The sequence below is a fragment of the Lissotriton helveticus genome, chromosome 5_1, assembly GCF_964261635.1.
Source record: "Lissotriton helveticus chromosome 5_1, aLisHel1.1, whole genome shotgun sequence".
NCBI classification, from domain to species: domain Eukaryota; kingdom Metazoa; phylum Chordata; class Amphibia; order Caudata; family Salamandridae; genus Lissotriton; species Lissotriton helveticus.
The window spans coordinates 1086814130-1086834744 of NC_136065.1; the positions used below are offsets into that span (position 1 = coordinate 1086814130).

General features: G+C 44.0%; 1 protein-coding gene and 1 pseudogene across 2 annotated transcripts in view; both read right to left on the reverse strand.

The window, feature by feature from the left end:
- Nucleotides 1-20615, reverse strand: part of ARL3 (ARF like GTPase 3) — a 169253-nt gene that overhangs the window by 140903 nt on the left and 7735 nt on the right. The window contains exon 1 of one of the 2 annotated variants that reach the window (XM_078643667.1): nucleotides 15432-15449. The exons of the other annotated variant lie outside the window; for it this stretch is intronic. Within the exon in view, the coding sequence (XP_078499793.1) occupies nucleotides 15432-15449 (18 nt within the window). Of the gene's footprint in view, nucleotides 1-15431; nucleotides 15450-20615 lie in introns of those variants that run through there. 2 annotated transcript variants of the gene reach the window in all.
- On the reverse strand, nucleotides 192-8079 carry LOC144756476 (egl nine homolog 1-like; annotated as a pseudogene).

Below are 20615 nucleotides of genomic sequence, written 5' to 3' on the forward strand. Positions count from 1 at the left end.
GCCTCCAATTAAAATATGTCAAGAGGCAGTTGATGGCTTTGTCTAGGAGTGAAGGTATGAGACTTTTATCACTGCCACTGAAATATGGATGTTTTGGGGGTTCAAACCTCCTATGGTTCTTTCAAAGAGCACAGTGGCCGTCACTCAGATATGTAAGATGATATAGCTTGAGAGGAAGCACAGTCATTCACTTATTCCCAATCATCAGAGTGAGACTGGCTCTGTGGAATAAGGTAACACTTAAACACAAGCTATCAAATTTTCCATCCCCAAATGACCTTACTCTTGGACACCCGACTTCAGACCTGTATTAGTAAGGCAGGTCTTCTGAGATTGGAGGTCAATAGGGAGAGGGAGACTAGCTAACCTATTTAAAGAAGAGGAAAGTAATTTTTTGAGACACTTGCAAATTAATTTGGGATACCAGAGACTGAAATATATCATTACTATCAGATCCAGAACTGGGCTTCTCTCCGTCAATCAATCAATCCAACCCCTGACGAGTGATAGAGTAAGACAATGGATTTAAAGGCTGCTTCGGAAAAAGGGGATGATAGGCTTATCTCAGATATCTCCAGATTTCTAATGGAAATAGACATGTAAGAGAAAACACTGGCAGAAGACCATTTCAGCAATGAAGAAGAGGAAAATACCAATATCTGAAAACACAGTACTACCAGATGTGCTTAGGGCAAACAGGCCTTGGTCAAAACTAAACACTCTCAGTATTTTGCACCTCAAAATTACTTAAATGGGGTGAAGGTGGTTATGTTTCATTAGTTGATACTTGTTAGAGTGTGTTTAAGTTTTGCAATAATTTGTTTCTGCTTTTTCACCTTCCCATCTTCTCTCACAGGCCTTTTGGATGCAGGCAAACATTGAAAAACCCATAAAAAAATGTAATCGTTACACTCCGTAAAGGGATCTAATCACTTCCCTCTCAAACCAGAGACCAATGTCACTCTAATAAGCAACACACTCTTGAACAGTTCACTCCTTATCCAAGCACAATCGGGACTCGGGCCAAGGGCAAATCACATATTCATAACAAGCATTTACAATGCAATGGTCTCGGCATTATTAAAGGTAGAGCTATTGGCATTGTTCATGACATTTTTTTAAAAATCATAAATAAATGGCATTGTCATTTACATTGCCAATAGCTTAATCGTTAAATAAATGGCATTGTCATATACAATGCCAATAGCTTAATAGCTCGCAAATGCATGACCTATTGCATTTACACCCACACAGAGCCACACACACAAAGCCACCCACACACACATACAGAGCCACCCACAGAGCCACAGACACACACACAGAGCACCACACACACACACAGAGCCCCCCCACACACAGAGCCCCCACACACACACAGAGCCCCCACACACACACACAGAGCCCCCACACACACAGAGCCCCCACACACACACACAGAGCCCCCACACACACACACAGAGCCCCCACACACACACAGAGCCCCCACACACACACAAAGAGCCCCCCCACACACACATACACACACACACACACAGACCCCTGCCAGCCTCATACTCAGACCCCTGCCAGCCTCGTATACAGACCCCTGCCAGCCACGCATCCAGACCCCTGTGAGCCTCATACCCAGAGCCCTGCCAGCCTCATACCCAGACCCTTGCCAGCAACATACCCAGAACCCTGCCAGCCTCGTTTGCAGACCCATGGCAGCAACATATCCAGGACAGTGCCAGCCTCATTTCCAGAACCCTGCCAGCCTCGTATCCAGAGCCCTGCCATCTCATTATGCAGACCCCTGCCAGCCTCATACCCAGACCCCTGCCAGTCTCATACCCAGACCTCTGCCATCTTATTATGCGGACCCCTGCCTACTAGCGTCTGTTCCGCTGGAGCATCCGAATGCATCTTTTACACTCGCAAGTTATTTTTGAGCACACCTCTCATCATGCCTTCCTGCAGTGTATTACTACCCTTTGTTTGGGAATGTTTACCTGCGACCTCGAACGCTTTCCACGACTCACAGGCAGTAAATACGAAGCGCCTCGCGGTGCCGCGCGCACAAAGAGGGCGAGGCCTGCGGGTGTAGGAACATTTACACATGTGCACCGCTGGAAGAGGAGGATTGAATGCACGGAGCGGGGGGGGTTGGGGGTGGAAACAAAAACAGTCAGTGAATGCAGAGGCCCAGGGGTACGTACGCGCCCCCGGATATAGGATGGGCAGAGCTGCAGCCCCTGGGAGCCGTGTGCCCAGTGCATGCACTGAAAGGGCAGAGTAAACAAACGACACGGCATCTGCTCCCGCATTCGAGAACATTCTATTTCGGTCCATCATCAATTTGTTTGATTGGCACCGAGGACCCACTACTGGCCGCAGCACCGTACATGGAAGACTAACTACACTGGGATGGTTGCTGTCAAGCGCAGGGATTCAAAGAGCCCTTTTATTTCTAACACAAAGCCCGTTTCAGCACTCTTGAGCACAGGAAGCTATAATTACATTGCAGGGAACTTCCCACGGCCCAATGTGTTGCTAGGACTTCCCCAATTACCTTAAAGCCTCGTTTCCAGACCCCTGCCAGCCTCGTATCCAGAGCCCTGCCAGCCTCATACCCAGACCCCTGCCAGCCTCGTATCCAGACCCCTGCCAGCCTTGTATCCAGACCCCTGCCAGCAATATACCCAGACCCCTGTCAGCATCATATCCAGACCCCTGCCAGCCTCATACCCAGACCCCTGCCATCTCATTATGCGCACCCCTGCCATGGACGAGATGTAGACTCGAGGAGTAGAAAATATCTGCCGGAGAGGGTAGGCATATGGAGCAGAAAGCTTTCAGGAAAGAATGGTTCACACAATACCAGTTGTCAATACTCGGGCATACAAGGCAAGTGACTGGAAGGCTCAGAAAATAAGTGAAGGAGGGACAACAGCGATAGTACTTACCTTGGTCCTTCTGTTGATTCTGAAGTTGCCGAGCTTCCCGTTACAGTGCCGGATTAGGTCATCCATGCAACTCATCAGGCCCCCGATGGCCTTGCATTTGGGCTCGCTGCCCTCCACCCTGGTGATCTGGTCTGCGACGAGTCGCTCTTCTGGCTTACTAACTGCCTGTCCGTAAAGCGACCCGTGCCTCGCAGCGTGCACACCTCCCGCGCAACGCCCTCGCCCGCCACCGGACCCAGGAAGTCGTCGAGCACGCATATGCCGTGCTTCTCCATGCATGGCAGCAGGTACTCTCGAGCCAGTCGCTGCGAAGGTGGCGGGCCCCGGCTCTGCCCATTCAGTGCTACGTGTCGCGAGCCCCCACCGACGGCTGCAGTCATGAACCGCCCTGACCGCTCAGTGTAGTCCTCGGCAGCCAGCGGCTGTGGCTCAGGGGGTTGCTGGGGGGCGAAATCCAGCGTAGCATCATTGCCACCTGGGCTGGCGGAGGCAGCAGTGGTAAGGGTGGTCGAGGCCCCAGCGTTAGTAGTGTCAAAGGCCCCAGTGACTGAACCCTCGTTCACTGGAGTGGCAGAACTGCTGGTGCTAGAGGTGGGAGTGGCAGTGTTGCCATTAGGCTGCTAGCCCCCTTTACACACCAGCTTGTGCTTCTTCCAGTCCTAACGCTGGTGCTCCTTGCTGCAGTAGAAGGAGCTCCGGCAGCGGCCACAGCGCAGCAGCTGTTCAAGTCACACAAACAAATGGCGGCCGCAAGCTTCCGAAATTTTTGGATTCGGGGCGTGTTTTGGCGTTCTGAGTGACGGATGACGTCACTGCCGAAAGAAAGCAAAAAACCACGCCCCCGAATCCGAAAGAGACGGGGCTTTATTGGAGTGACTCCCTTCTCTTCCAATGGCTGGCCTCTGTTTAGGAAACCAGCCAATGGAGGAGAATGGAGGAGCCCCATACTCCAAAACATTAAATCTCCTCCCGGAGACTGCGCAAGCACAGCCTTTCGGTCCTCGACCTAAAAAGGCGCAGATGCTGAAATGGTAGATCATGTAACATAAATGAGCATAAAATAACAGTGACCTCAAACATCTACTTATGTCCAACGGCCATGTAGTAGTGTGTCTCTATATGACCTTACTGCACATAAATCACAGTCACCCTAATGTGAGTTTATGGAGTTATAATACGAAATTACATTTACATAAACAAATATACTGCAGTTGAAATTCACTTTGCGCAAATTATGACAACATCACAGACTGTGACGATCTTTTTCTGGCTGCTGCAAGTTTAACACTGCCCTCCAAAAGTGAGAAAAAAGAAACATTATCAGATAGAAAGCTTTTAAATAGGTTAATTGTGAAGCTCAACTCCTGGCCTCCAGATTTCAGCAATTTGAGCAGTTTTGAAAGCTAAAAGCAAAACTGACTGTCTGTTCTGAGATCCAATGCAAGTCAGTACCCAAAATAAAACTGGCCGAAACTTTCACATTTTTTTTTTTTACATTTCTCGATTGATATTGGACTTATTGGTTAACAAAATGCACAGTTAATTTTAAACCAAACATTTTAATAAGTACCAACATTACTCGAGAAAAGTGTATTTATCTGGAACATGAAAGACAAACAACTTTAAACAGAGTCATAAGTATTTACTTCTGTGCAGAGAGTATTTTTTATGTACTTTTTAATGAAGCTGTCAGCAGTTCAATAACACTAGAGTGACAATAAATTGCCAAAGTGCTTAGTGACATTGGTAAAATAACCAATGCAAGCTCTAGAAAGCACTGAGAAAGCACTGGCAGAGTTTAACACAGTCACACTGAACAGAAAACTTCATAAGTTGGCAAAAGACATAAGAAATTACGACAAAAAAGTGACGAGTACTATCAGCTGGACAGCCAAGGGTTTTTCACAAACAGGAGTAGGCAGGGCCCCAGGAGGTTTTCAACTTTTTCGGATTCCTCCTTTGGCAGTGGTTCGGATAGTGAGTCTGACAGGCCCTTCAAAAGTCGCCAAAATAACCAAGGTTAAAGATACCAGGAACCCCCCAATTTTTTAGGTCTCGGTTAGCCGCGCGAAGCGCGTCTCCGCCGAGAACCTTTTGTCGGCGTGTGAGCTTCCCAGGAGACAATCCTGGCCGCGCGCATCGCCTTGGAGGCGATTTCAAACTGACACGTGCACGCGAACGAGCGCTGTGGCCAGGTGCTGTTTCCTAGGAAGCTCAAAACACCACACACGCATGCGCATACACACACACAGACACACACACAAGCGCCCATGCACGCACATACATACAGAGACACCCACCCCCCCACACACATACACACGAGTGCACCCCCCTCTCCCCCGCCGTCGCACACATGCATACACACATGAGTGCACCAAGCCCCCGCCCTTTTCAACTTACCAGATCAATTTAGAGGGACTCCGCTCTCCTTCTGGCGTCGCGAGACGCTTTCACTCCGCCTGCCTTCTTTTCCGGTGCAGACGCAGCCCCGCCCCTGTCACAGGCGACTTTGCCTGACTTCCGGTGAGGCTGCGTAGACAACGCCATTTAAGGGACAGAAAGAATTAACACAAATAATGGTATTTTAATTTAATACCTCACGGAGTTCATGTCTTCAGAGGTCTATATCTCAATGCATTGCAACGTGGCCCTGAACACACTTTCATTTTTTGTCTTCTTTACGCTGTTTGTGCCGCACGGTTTCACACGTTAACCTTTCTTTCGGTTGCTGGCATTAGACTAGGGTGGTAGTAAAGCTCACCACATCACCTCCGAGGAGTAACATAGCTTATACTCGCCTGCCTGGAAGGTAGCAAACTTTACCATAGTGTATTATCTCTACCCCGGTGTTGTCTCAAAGCTCTACCTAGATCGTATAATTCGCACCTGTAACCGGACAGACGTATACGTCAGTTTACTCCCTCGATAGCATTGACGTCATTGCACGTTGTAAATCAGACATTGCATGTCGCAGGATCCATTGTTGTCTGATTTGAGACTGTATCGTATTCACAGCACCGGGTACATGCCCATCAATTTGCTGTCAATCAAACCTCACTTCTTGGTGATAGTGTCGGGTGTTCTGTAAAGAGCATGGGTCAGTCTCACACAAGCCTCACACTCTCTGGTTCTAGCCACACCGCCCTTTTCCTGCGAAAATGTTCTAAAGGAAAAATACAAGATCACACGGATCATTTTTTCCCTGCAGGAACCTGACACCTGTCGGCTTAGCTGTACACAGTGAGAGGCCTTCTGCTTTTCACAGTGTGGCTTGTACCAGCTCTCCCATGCACGGGCTCTGTATCTGTACAAGTCCGCGCATCACAGTTAATCTTTAACAGGCTCCGAATTACCTAACACTTAACCGTGCCAGCCCCATAAAAGGACAGCCTCGCGCAGTGCTTATTAAAGAGCCTGACATTTAATGGGATATACATGTGCGCTCTCTCGTAAAACTCAGGAGTAAACCTAACATTGGCCCACAAATCATAACAGGCCTCCGTGCTGCGAAGAGGTCAGAAAGCGGTTGGGAGGCGCTACTTAGAACAATCTATTCGGGAAAAAATGAAGGCTGTACAAATATATTTATATATATATATATATATATATATATATATATATATATATATATATATATATATATATATATGTTGCGATGGTAATTTAAGCAGACTTTACGTATCACTTAAACCAAAATAACACTGTATAATGCAGGTTATTTAGTATATGTAAAGACATTCCTAATGAAGTTTATACAACAGTATTGCCATTGAGTAGAATCTATTTATGCGACACCAGCCCTTAGCGTTGTAGGTGGTAACAGCTTAGTGGTCAATGCACATGTTGCAGACATCTATGGAGCCTGCCAAGTATGTGTGCAAAATGTGGCCATGTGCAAAACTGCCTTTCATCCTTACAAGGTCAGGAGACCGTTTTAAAGACTGGTAATGGTAACACATTTTATTTATAGTGTTGTTACTGCATACGACTATCACTAAGTGCTTGGCGAAGGCTACTTTTTCTTGCAATTATGCACCAACAAAATATTTCGTACTATGAAGGGGCAACTACTTATCGTAGAGTAATAGGTGTGAAGAGAGGGCGATCTTTGTTTCCCCTGCTTTGCCTTTTTCCATATTCCTTTCCACTAGCCCCTTGGTGCCCAGTGAAGGTCCACAAAGGCCTCCTCTTTGCCAGAAGTTCAGGGTATCCATGTAAAATAAATGTACATATAGTGTAACCCAGTGAAACTCACCTACTTAAACCATGGCTATCTTATAAATCCGGTGTGAATCTTGCCCTCCTGGACCTATGTTGGACACTCCTGCTATACTACTTTCCGCCATTACCCTTGGAAGCTAGTATTTTAGGTCAAGGTGGTGCGCTAATTTTCCCTAATCTGAAGAGTTCCGTTTTCTGAGGGATGTCTCCCATCATCTAATCCCACACAGCAAGAAATATTACCTGTAAGTAAGCGTTAATTAAGTGAAAGGGCACTTGTCAGGAGGCTACTGTAGTTAGCCATACACATTACGCGACTTTGAGCTATTGGCATTGTAAATGACAATGACTTTTATTTATATTTTTGTTTTTACAACATAAATAAATGACCTTGTCATTTACAATGTCAAGACCTTAAACTCGCGTTAATTTACAATGCTAATAGCTCTAACTTTTGCAATGCCGAGACCGTTGCATTGTAAATGCTTGTTAGAGGACTGCAAACGGATACCCAACAGGGGAGGAGGACAGGGGCAGAGTTGGGAGAGACGGAGGGGTTGGAACAGAGGCAGAACCAACCAGAGAGGCAATACCAGAGTCAGAATATTTTCACAAGAAACGCACGGCGAGATCCAAACATGCCGCCAAACTTAAAGATGGTAAGTACTATGATCAACTCTAGACAACCATTAGAGAACACTTCTCTTGATCTGACAACGGGGAGCCCAGTTACTACAAGCATTTTTGATAACAGGCCTCCATTATCTAATGACCCTACACTAAGATATATAATGAACCCCGCAAACGAACCGATAGGCATGATAACTTGTTCTAACAATGACCCGATCACAAATCTCTCCAACTACACCCTGTATACTACTGAGAAACAGAGCCTTTCGAGGGGACTTACATTCATCCCTACAACTCCCCCTGATTCCTTCAACATTAAACTGGAATTGCAAAGATTCTTCAGAAAGATCAGACCGAAGTATTACTTTACCAAAAGGGAATATAACCCCCTTCTTCAGGCACAACCTTCAAGCCACCCTCCACGTTCACTCCGGCAGCCTATTTAAGGAGTCAAAAAATCTAGGCGTACAAGCAAATAGTCCTGAAAGAAGCAATGGATCTTTTGGGCAACAGGAGATACATTAAATACAACGTAACAAAGTAGGAGAGATTGGCCCTCAACACTCTCGAAGCCAACAACAATATTGTCATCAAGGCGGTGGAGCGGTGGTTATACAAAACATCACAGACTATGTAGAAGATATATTACAACAACTTAATATCTGGGATAGTTACCTCCCAATACCAAGAGATCCCACGCCTGCAATCCGGAAATTGATCCAGGACCTAACCCAGAAAGGTCTCACAGAAGGTTTCCTTAGCCAACCGGAACACAACTTTCTTAACAAGAAGGAGCCCAGGATCCATACGATTTATACACTGCCTAAAGTACACAAACACCTGGACAGGTCACAAGGGAGACCCACTGTTTCACGTTCTGGTTCAATCCTGGAACCATTGAATCAGTATATAGATAATTTTCTGCAACCCTGGGTGGCTGAAACCAAGTCTTTTGTGAGAGATACCATGCATTTCAGCCAGTTGATTGAAGGCCAACCATTTGATACCACCACATAACTCATGGTCACCCTGAACGTCTCATCCCACTATGCGAGTATTCCCACAGACAAAGGCTTTGGAAGTGACCAGAGAAGCATTAGAAAAACGCCAAAAACCATATTGGGTGCCAACTGATTTTGTGGTAGCCCTATTGGAGATGGCTATGTCCAGGAACTACTTCGTCTTTCAAAACCAGAATTTTTACCTGTGTAAGGATGTTGCCATAGGGGTTGGATTTGCTCCCATCCTGGCTAACCTCTTTATGGATTCATACGAAGAAGAACACCTCTACAATCTCAATAACCCTTTCATAGATAACATCGCCGCTTGGAAGAGGCATATTGATGATGTGATAAGGATTTGGTCTGGCACTGAAACAAATTTGTTTGATTTCAAAAACTGGTCGAACAATAGATCAACAGATATCCAGTTCACCATAGCTTAGAGCAGTGAATCCATCAACTTACTGGATCCCACCTTCAGAGGGGAGGAAGGCTTGATATACACAGATTAATAGAGGAAACTGACTGAACACAATACGTTACTTAAGTACGACTCACATCATCCAAGAAGTTTAAGAGACAACTTGCCATATGGGCAATTTCTGCAGCTGAGAAGAAATTGTACCCGTAGGGCCGACTTTTTCAAAGAGACGGAGACTAACTCAGCGACTTAAAGACAGGGGATATCCCACTGGGTTACTGAAACGTGCCAGAAAACGAGCCTGGTATTGTCCTTGTGATTCCCTTCTGGAAGTGAAACCTAAGGATACAAAAAAAGATAACCTAACCTGTGTTACCACCTTTAACCCCAGAAGTCACGAGATCAAAAAGATTTTGAAGAAATATTGGAATTTAGTGGCGAGTGAACTTGGATCCATTGAGGACCCAATCTTTGCATTCAAGAGGGGCAAAAATGTCAAGGACTACGTGGTAAAGTCCTACCTAGAGACACCTAGACCACCAGACATCAGGAATCAGTTAAGCTTACCACCACTCATTGGACACTATAAATGTGGCCACTGTAAAGACTGCACCCTGACCATTGAGGGCACCTCCTTCACACACCAGAACAGGACATACAACACTTCACAACACAAAAATTGCAATAGCACCAACGTAATATATGCCATCAAGTGTCCCTGTAGCAACAGGTAATTCCTGCCACTAAATAGAACCCCTTCCCTGAAAATGCAATGGCCCTCACACATTGGCTTGCGCACTGGGCTCTCCTGGATATAGGCATCTTCCTTAATCCCACTGCCCGGGTTTATTCGCACTATTCAGCAGTACACGGTCTACACGTGCGTCTAGACAGACTGGTGGGGGCGCAGGGACTACTCCCCCTTGTCCATAGCATTGACTACCTAGGGCGGACGCATTTCGATCAATCTCCAGTTATTACAGCTCAAATGGGTGATACAACGCCCTCCGGTACCTACATGGCGATCCAAACTAGCGCGCTGGAGGACTCGGTGTTTCATGCCTCGTTGGGAACGGCAATTTTAACATATTTTTAATTAAATGAAGGTACAGCAAGTGAGGCACTTATCGAATGGGAGGCGTTCAAGGTATCAATCAGGGGCCACTCTCTAGGAGCCACATGGAATATTCTTAAATAATTATCAAATTCCCTCGCAGAAACAGAAAAACAGCTGTTGTAATATGAGCAAGAGGGTGAAGAGGCGGGCAGACGTGAGGCTTATTGAGGTGCTGCGCTCTACATATGCAGAACAGCTGGAGCTTCTTCGCTGCCATAATTATACTGCACGTACAGCTAGTACGCACACTACTGCTGATATAGCGGGCAGGCTGTTAACATGGCTGATACGGCAGGAGTACACTTAAGCCCCCATTCGGACCCTGCGGGGAAGGATGGGACAGATGTTATGCACGCAACGCGAAATAAATGAAGCCCCGACACACCACTATGCCAGTTTATACCACTCATTAGACGGAACACCGAGCGAGATCTAGGGGGGTTCCTAGACAATTTGCAGCTGCCCACGGTGCGACGGGAACATAGAGAAGCACTCCACACACAGGTTATGCGAAAGAGATTGGGGAAGCCATACAATCCTTTGCTTCTGGAAAGTCACCGGGCCCAAATGGGCTACCAGCAGAGTACTATAAAGCATATCGGGTCTCCCTTGTGCAGCGTCTCCACACTATATACAACACTGCATTAGAGTCCCTGCAGCTCCCACCCTCTATGCGCGAAGCACACCTGATCTCACTGTTAAAACCTAATAAAGATCCAACAGAGATGGGCTCCTGTAGGCCCTTAGCATTGCTCAACACCGATTACAAGATACTAGCGAAATTGTTAGCGGATCGGCTGGCGCAGGTCGTCCCGTCACTGGCTCATGCAGATCAAAACGGATTTGTGCCTTCCCGCAGCACCTCCCATAATCTACAGCGTTTCCTCAGGGTATCCCCATACGCAGCGAAAGAATGACCATGGGCGGGTTGCCTTGTATTGGACCTGGAGAAGGCCTTTGATTCATTAGAATGGAGTTACCTATTTACAGTACTAGAGAAATTTGAGCTACGCCCAGATTTCATCCAATTGACATCTCCTCTACACCAACCCTACAGTCAGAGTCAAGGTGGGACCCTACATTTCCGATCCCCTTCCAGTGCAGAGGGGTACACGGCAGGGATGCCATTTATCCCCGCTCCTGTCTGCGCTTGCAATGGAGCCATTAGCAGAAGCACTGCATACCCAACTGGGCGACGGAGTGCCCCTGGGAGATGCCACACATCAAGTGTCGCTATATGCTGATGACCTCTTTATCTATATTAGAGACATCAACCGTGCCTCCCCTGGAATTGGCTGGGTTCTTTGGATTGACTGAGTTCTGTATTTACTCATTTAAAGAGGAACTCCAGGACCCTAACTTCGTTATGAGCGGTAAAAAGGTACAGTGGGCAGCAGTCACGTTACGCTACTTGGGCATCCAAATCTACCACCGAACAGACGATCTTGTTGATGGGAACCTAGGCCGGGCGGTGGCGTCCCTCAAGTCGCAGATGCGATTCTGGAGTACTCTACCATTGGCTGTAACTGGCAGGGTTTTACTAAAATAGTGATACTCCCGAGACTTTTATACTATTTTACGAATCTGCCTGTCTATATCCCAGCCGCCTCTTTCTTCACCCCTATAGAAAAACAGATCCGTGATTTTATCTGGGGCAAAGCCAGACATAGGATGGGACAGAAGAAGCTGTACCTATCAGTGGATCAGGGAGGAATGGCAGATCCTTGTCTCGAACATTACTATCTCGCCTCCCAACTTCAATGGGTGGAACATTGGCTCTCAAATCAACATTGCACAGACACTGCCACCACGTGTCCACCTTTTCCCTTGCAACACATAGTCAGCCTTTTCCACCCTGGTGCACGCTCAAGACCGCCAGAGCCCTTACTACTTGATGTTTCCTATAGATGCTTCTGTAGACGTCTATATGTCACCCGTAAGGTGACCCCCTATGCATCAGCGATACCTTTGGAAGGAACTCTCGATGGGCGCTCAGTAATCTCTACGCAGATACTTAGGAGGTGGCATGAGAATGACATTCAGACACTCAGAGACCTATATCGGGAGGGGGTACTTTTATTATACACATCCTTAGAAGAGGCAGATGGGCTCCCACCTGGACACTTTGATTCACCATGCACTGGTAGCTTCACTCAAGGCTAAATGGGGAGACATAACTACGGAGCCAAGACACATCTTACCATTCACACGGACAGGGCACTGAGGACATCGAAAGTAATATTAGAGGTAACGTTTTGGTGCCTACATGTAGGCATCCCTCTATCCTTTATGAGCACCTCCTGCATCTTACAAGCGTTTTTCTTGCATTTAGTTCCACCCTCTGTGCAGATTTTTCGCTGCAACAGCCCTCCAGCCCTTGAAACAATTACATTCTAACCAGGTATGGTCAGTTTTCTTCTGGTCTTTAAACAGCTTTGCCACATTTGGAAAACACCAATGCTGATTTCACTCTTTGGTTTTTAATCACAGACCGTCCCACCTCAGAATAATTTGAGGCATCTAAAATAACTTGGATTAGAGCCAACCCAGGTGGTTCATGCCCCTGGATAACACTTGGAAGTCTCCCTGATCGGTTCAGGTAAGACTATAATTCACCACATTCCACGACATGGCATCCTTGATAGTTTTTAGTTTTCTTTGCCGAGAGTAATTCCCGAATCTCAAATTCCTTTAGATTACCGGCATCCTTTAAGGCAGCAACATGACATTAATTGTCTACATGGTGTTGGTGAGTACCATGACCCTGATACCACCACTTAACCTCTCTGGAATTTTTTTCGGGAACTTGCCCAATATGAATTAGTTTCACTTTAGGCTGTCCTTTTCCTTGTTTCCTTGTCTGAAGAAGACCCGCCATGACGCTTTCTTAAATCACGCATACGTCAGGGTTGAAACTTCGACGTTCCTTTTGACCAGTTTCATCAGGTCTTCTGGTTTCATAGTACCAAGAGACCGTGCAGTCTACCAGAGACACTTGATTTCTCTCGACACTGGCCGACTGAATAAAAATTCTCTCCCCCCTTCCCCCACAGTCCTTTGTACAATTTGTAAATACTGTCTCACTCATGTAAATATTACACTTATTTCACCAATGTCACTAAGCACTTGATCACTTTATTTATTGTCACTCTATTGTTATTGAATTGCTGACAGCCTCAGCCGCTAACGTGCGTGCGACGGAAAACGTGCGCTGCAACGAAGGGGTGAAAAAGTACATAAAAAACTCTCAGTACAGAAGTAAATACGTATGACTCCGTTTAAAGTTGTTTGTCTTTCATGCTCCAGCTTATATACTTTTCTCGAGTAATGTTGGTACTTATTCAAATGTTTGGTTTATGAATAAATTCATGTTAGTTTAAGCAATTGTTCTTAGCCGCCAGAACCAAGTGTAGCTTTTTGTATAGATATCCAGGCTCTGAGGGACACAGGGTCGCCTCATTGTTACTACGCAAATAATTTTAAAGCAGATAAAAGTTTCTTAAAAGCTAAGTACAAACCTAAGTTTTAAAGGAATCAGTAGACTCGTCATGTACTTAGGACTGAAGCATATCAGTTTATTTCCTAAAAAGTCAATCAATTCTTTTGAAATGGGGTGCACATTTTGGCTTAGTAAAGCCACATATCCAGGAGAGCAAACTTCATTATGGTGACGCCTCTCCAACTGGCATCCAGTGTTAAGCATATCTACTAGGAAGTTTGTTCCATGGTGAGTCAACCAAAGAAGGTAAGGAAAAGCATTTGGAGACCTTTGTGCAGATTTATCCATCTCCCGACAAATATTGCTGGACCCTACCCTATAGAAGGCCCAAGAAGAAGTCCCTAGGGCCAAAATGCACTGCATAGACCACTTCATACATTAAGAGAGCACCGACACATTGAACAAAAAAGACTGAAATAATATCCCAGACAGTGCCTCTAAGGTCCCCCATTTGGACTCTGTATAGCACATACAAGTCTACTATAGCCCTAGAATAATGCAAGACATTTCATAGCGGTGCCTTTTGTTAGTTATCTCGTATTGAGTGTCCAAATTGTATATATTTTATTGTACACAAATCCCTCAGTCTTTAAATTTTACAAGACTTTCTCAAACATCTATTTTTCTCATGAGTGTTTTAATCACAGTGAAGGTGTGTGACTGCACCATCTGCTACACAAGATGTTCACTTATTATTAGAGTTATAAAGAAATATTCTGTGTTGACTGTTGTCAACAAAATATACATAAACATATTTCCGAACCACAGAACAAAAGTATAGTGAGGAAAGAAGCATTTCTTGCATGTGTTTTTATTGTTGTGTGGCTTTTTTCAGCTTAAGGCAATGATGAGATGCAAGTGTTATAAAATGGCTCTTCATCCCCAGCCTCCAAGAGAAATATTCAGGAAACTACGGACAGAGAAATAAAAAAAAAATTTTTACACTTGTTTATCCTCAAGCGCTGTTAATGTGTTTTCTTCAAAATTCACAGCTACAAGGAAAAAGATTGAGGAGATTTGCATGCATATACTGAAAAAACTTTGGAATAATCAAAATATTTTAAAGTGCTCAAATGGGTTTTGGCTCCTATATGTGGAATTTATGCATAAAATGTGAGCTGTGTCCTTAATAAAATTTTGCTTTTCTTTAGGTTGTGGAAAATCTGCAATTGTACTTCAAGGAATTTTCAATGTTACTGCTAATGTGAAACGTGCACTGTAACATGGGTGCTATTTTCAATTTGCAGCTATCGGACAGAAAAAAATTCAGCTGGAACACAAATTTGCAGTCTTCTGTGATTTCAGTGGCACTCCTGAAATTGATAAATAACAAACCACTGTCATGTAACCCAAGAAAGAACTAGCTGAAGAAGGGACAGAGATAAGGATTTGAGTTCAAGACCTCCATGCCTCTTTACGGACCGAGCCGCATGGTTGGCAATCAAGAGTGATTGTGCAACTTACAACTCTAAGCAAACAGCAACACGATTAGCAGATGCTACTTATCTAACGAAGCTCACGTTGACAGTCTTTGTGTATCTTAACTTCTGGGATGTTGAAATTCTTGTCAAACCTACTGCTTAATAGGGATTGTAATCACCTTGCGAAGACAGCTCATTTTACCTGCAACATATAATCAGCAATGTATGGAAAACTACAATAATACTCATGTTCTGCAGTTCGCACTTAACTTATGACAAAGGGTGAATGGTACAATCTATTTTAAAGCAGTAATACAAAAAGGCCACCACGTGATTTTCTCCAAGCTATCTAGAATCCCTGGATTAGCCCAGTGTTAGGTAGTTGAAAGGTATTTATAGAAACAGCTCGCTTGAAGACAGAGCTATGAAGGTAAGAGGATTTAGAAAAGTGGCGGGATGGCATAATCAAGTGCTAGTTTGTGTCTGCATCGGTTGATTTGTCTTAAACTGTTTATCCCCCATCGTTCTTGCTTTTTTTTTAGCTATGTTTCTGTCCGAATAAACAAGCAACAGTGTGCAACATCTATTATTTGGCTTTACATTTGTAGGTATGTTTTCATTTTTAATTCAAGCCTTTTGAATTAGAAAAACAACATGTAGGTGCAATTAAATCGCAACACATCCCACTCATTTGCTACTGCCAATATATTTGAGACAAGCGTCACATAACGCCGAAGAACTTAATAAACTGAAGGTGAAAAGACATTTACTCACAGCTTGCTACTTTCGTGAATGGAAAAATAAATTACATTTTAGCAGAAAACAAAAAAAACTCAGGTGTCTGTCAAAGACATGCAGAGAGGGAGGAACATGAAATATGCATACACAAACTTAGCTGGTAGGTTTTAACCGAGAAGCACGACAGTCGGTGATAAGGAAACGGAAATTTCAAACTTGGAATTTCAAAAATAGCAGTTAAACAGATTAATTTGGCTTTTGTTGGAGGGAAACCGTAACCACAAATTATATTGATAATCCATTCAGTTATTATTAAATCCCTCAAAAATACAAATTGGTTCAGGAGGGTCGCGGGAGGGCGCTGGGCCGAAATAATGGTTTAAAAGACATGCAATTGACAACTAGGTCACAGTGTGCCTAATCTAGAGTCATGGGCCCTACACTGTACTATTTCTCCCAGCACAAACCATACTACTGGTTGCAAAATCATGTCAAGGAAGTTAAAAGACTTCATGTTACATGCGTCCATGAAGCATGCAAAGGTCTAAGCGTTGGTGGCTGCTGCATATTTTAGACTGGACCACTTTATTCACAAAGGCTTTACAAAAACTAAAGGTCTGGGAAAAACATAAGAAGGGGAGCTGCACTTTATAATATCACCCAATGTAGGTTTTCCTCTAACAGTAGACCATAAACATTACTGCCTTGGATTAAACAGAAGGCTGTCAACAAAAGCAGGCATCGGCTCCGCCAATAGAAGCTATATCCCTATGTACTTAGGTTTCACTTCAAAGGACTGAAGTTTTAGATATCAAAGGCACAGTTTAAAACAGACATAAACCCAGAAAGAAACCCTAAAATAATAGCCCATCTCTATCCAACTATTGCTTAGCTGATAGCAGTTACAATGGTATGAGAGCGAGCTAAACCCCCAAAGGAAACACTGCCTCTCTAAGAGAAACAGTATTTCTTTAGGGAAAAGGCATTGGTACAAATAGAATGCCAATCCTCTGAATAACAAGCAGGGTGTTTGTGTATCCAAAGCATAATTAGTCTACGGCCCTTTAAAATATAACTATAACAGTATTTAGCATCACCACATGTATTTGAGCAAAGGGACTCTTGGTGTGTGAGACGCCATAATATGTGTGCCACATGAAATGGATACCGTTATTTCAAAACCTCACATGCACCTTTTATCAGGGGAGATTTGGGGAATCTAGAAAAGAAAGAATGCAAGGGTCCTGAGGGTCTTCGTTAGCCAGCGTGACAACAAAGTCAGTGATCATCATGCAGCTGTGTACAACAACCAACAACAGACTCCAAAAACAACCAACTCCAGATGTCAAGTCTATCCAGGCATAAGCATTTGTAAAAGTATATTGAAATGAATCGGGATGGTTTGGAAAGCAGAACTAGGTGACATACTAAGGTTGAGAACAGGCACCATAAAACAGAAATAAAGGGTCTCAGTCAACTCTACAGGGCAAAAAAAGAGCTAAACTTGTTAATACCACCTCTTGGTGAAGCAAATTTTAAGTTTATGTTTTCAAGTGTTGGGAGATGAAACTTTCATGAGAGAGAGAGATGGCATACTAATTCCAGAGTTTTGGGGCTGCTCCAGAGAAGGCCTCTTTCAATGTAAGAAAGGTTATATTTTCATAGAGGTATTTTAGGGTGTGTAGATTGACTGACTTATAGGTAATGTAAAAGAGAGTGTACGTGTATCTTGCTTTGACTGCAAGCTGTGAGATCCTTTAGCACTAGGGTGACTAGGCCTTTGCGGCACATGCCGGCCAAAACAAGTTCAGATGCATTGAGTGTTGCTCTTAAAAGGTGCAAAACTGACTTTGGAAAGACCAATAAGGAAGACAATTATTGGAATAAGTTAAGATTCAGGGCTTGAATGGCATGTTCTCGTCGGACTAGCCTATAAGGCAATAGGCAGTACCTAATGGGCTGGTTGAAGAGAGAAGTATGTGGGACGATTTTTGGGGCTGTTTATGGGCCTGCTGGGGCACTTTTACTGTTAATTGCCCCAATATTAAAATTAAGATTTCCTGCAGCAAGCTCAAGTCCACGTAGTCTTCTATACCTTGCAGGAGACTTACACGGCAGGTCTTTACAAGTTCAAACTGCCCTAATTTGCAAACATGGGCCACCTTTATTTTGGTGCCCGGGCCTATTTTCTGTCGCAGTCGGAACCTGGACATGTTAAAAAACAACAGTTATGAATGAAGGGGTTTAATTTTATTCCAATACTCAGCTGGAGTTGTGCACCTTTGACCTAATTAATATCCAATGTGTATGTCCAGGTCTTATTAAACATAAACGTTAGAGGGTTAGCCTTGTTTAATAGAGGTGTTGTGTTCCACAGAGGACATGTGTGCAAACAATGTTTGTATTGCAGTATCACATGAAGGCGAAATACCAGAGTTTTAGGTGGATTTAGAGGCGATTAGAGTGCTCCATTTTGGTGGATCACAGAGGTTGATGGATGTCTCTTGGTCAAAATGCTTTCTTTCTTAAGATGACTTTCGGATTTGGTGCATTCAATATTGATTTCAAATTGAATTAATTTGTGATCTGACTATTCAACCCCCAAGGGCTTTGGCTACAATAAAGTAAAGGTTATTGGTCGATTTCACTAAGCCTTGTAGAGATGGAAGACAATATTACTTGCAAATGCTTACTATGCCTTCCCCTTCCTTTTATTCCTGGTTAAACAGCTGACTGAGAAACCCTCAGGGAGGTGGAACTGAGTGGTCGATTGAGACATGGAATTATACCTGATTTTAATCCGAGTCAGCATGTTGAGGCTGTGGTTACCAATCATGTCATGAAGCTCTACATTGAGATAGGGGGACCAACAGTTGTTACGGACGGTCTTTTGTAGTCTGGAGAAAAAAGGTGTTCATAATGATGACATTGTAGCTGGTGAATTTAGGAGTTGTGGCTCATGGCCTAGGGCAAATAATTGTTTGTTTGCGAGAGAAGTGGGTGGTCAGTACATTGTCAAACCGGGTAGGCGATCATGGAAAGATGGGCAGGGGAGAATCAGTGTAAGAAACGTCTCCACTTGCTGCTTCATGAAAAGTGGAATGCGCTGAAATAGGAGGAGAGAGAGAAGGGCTGGCAAGATGTCAGAAGATACATCAGAGACTGCTGTAAAGATTAAATTTTTTGATTTGAGAATGGCAGCATTACAGCAAGTCAAAATGAGAGATGAAGTAGTGAGCAGTGGAATTCTCAAAAGAGAGGCTTTAAATTCAGGAAACATTGTTTGGAGTATGCCCAATGCCAAATTGGAGCTCAAAAGTCTCTATACTTCGCCTTCTGCTTTGCCAACAGAAACAGCTGAAAAGACTTTTGAACACTTTGGTGTTGCAACTCTAGACACACCTTGAGACCCCCCTTCTGCCTCCCTATTGTGAATGGTTTTTCAAAACATGCCATTCAAATTGCCCTAGAGAGCCTGCATATCTGGTTACAGCACATCAGGGCATGGCACGAGTACACATATACTGTAGGACTCTATTCTAAACTTGTGACACTTCAGTAGCTCCCTTCAATGCAGGCTTCTAAAGTGCTGAAAAGAGAGGAACCACGCAGATCAAAATCATGCACGCAACCACCCTGTCATGCATTAGCGCTGTTCCCATGGTATGGCACAAAGACTGTCATGGTAGTGACATCCACAAAGAGGTCCGTTTGTGGGCATTCACAAAGACTCCAAGAGGTTTTTGCATAAAATATATGCACCTAAAGTTAGGAGAAGAAAAGGCTGGCAAGAGTGAGAAATTGAAGATGAATATCTCCAAAAGAAACCCATAGAAATCATGGGGCGTAGAGGATGGTGTTTCGCCAAAAGGTTATAGTTTTTGTGGACAGGAAAAACAGTCCCCAAGTATGTACAACACAACTGTAACAGTAAACCCGCTGACTTTCTTCCGAGAAAGTTATTTGGTTGAGGGTCAGGTGTCCATAGCAGGGTTGCATGATTTGCATAGATTTTCATACATATTCCAAGAGATTTCTGTAAATCCACAAGATGTTCAAAATTCCTTGCAAACTCGAGTAAACGTACAATTCAGATATTCCCAAATCGGAAAATAGAATATACCAAAAAAGTAAAGATCAAAGAATCAGATCTAAACTATGATCAAAAACAGTTATCTAACATGGTAATTTTTTGCAGTAGTTAGAGAATATTAATTAAACCACTTTAAACTGGTACGGGATTCTTTGAGAGTCTTTCACAAGTTTCATACCTTACAACATATGTTTTATTTTTATAAGCTAGTATCTTAAATTGTAATTCCTTCCTAGTCAAATATTGTAATGTTTCCATTATCATTCAGAGATGCTAATGCAGGTCTTCCTTCAGACTGATATAGTACAGCATGAATGTCTGTTCATTCCTAAAAGCAACACAGCCATTTAAGGCCATATTTTCAAGGGCCTCTACCTCCCTGGGCCTAAAGAGAATTGGAGGATTGAATGTTGACTGTGGTCTTAATCCAGCCACATCAATATTTTCTGTAGGTGTTCATTCACGGAAAAAGACACACAAACAAATCTCTCTTAAGATCTGTAAACGTTTACTTTGTAGAAAGGAAAAATGT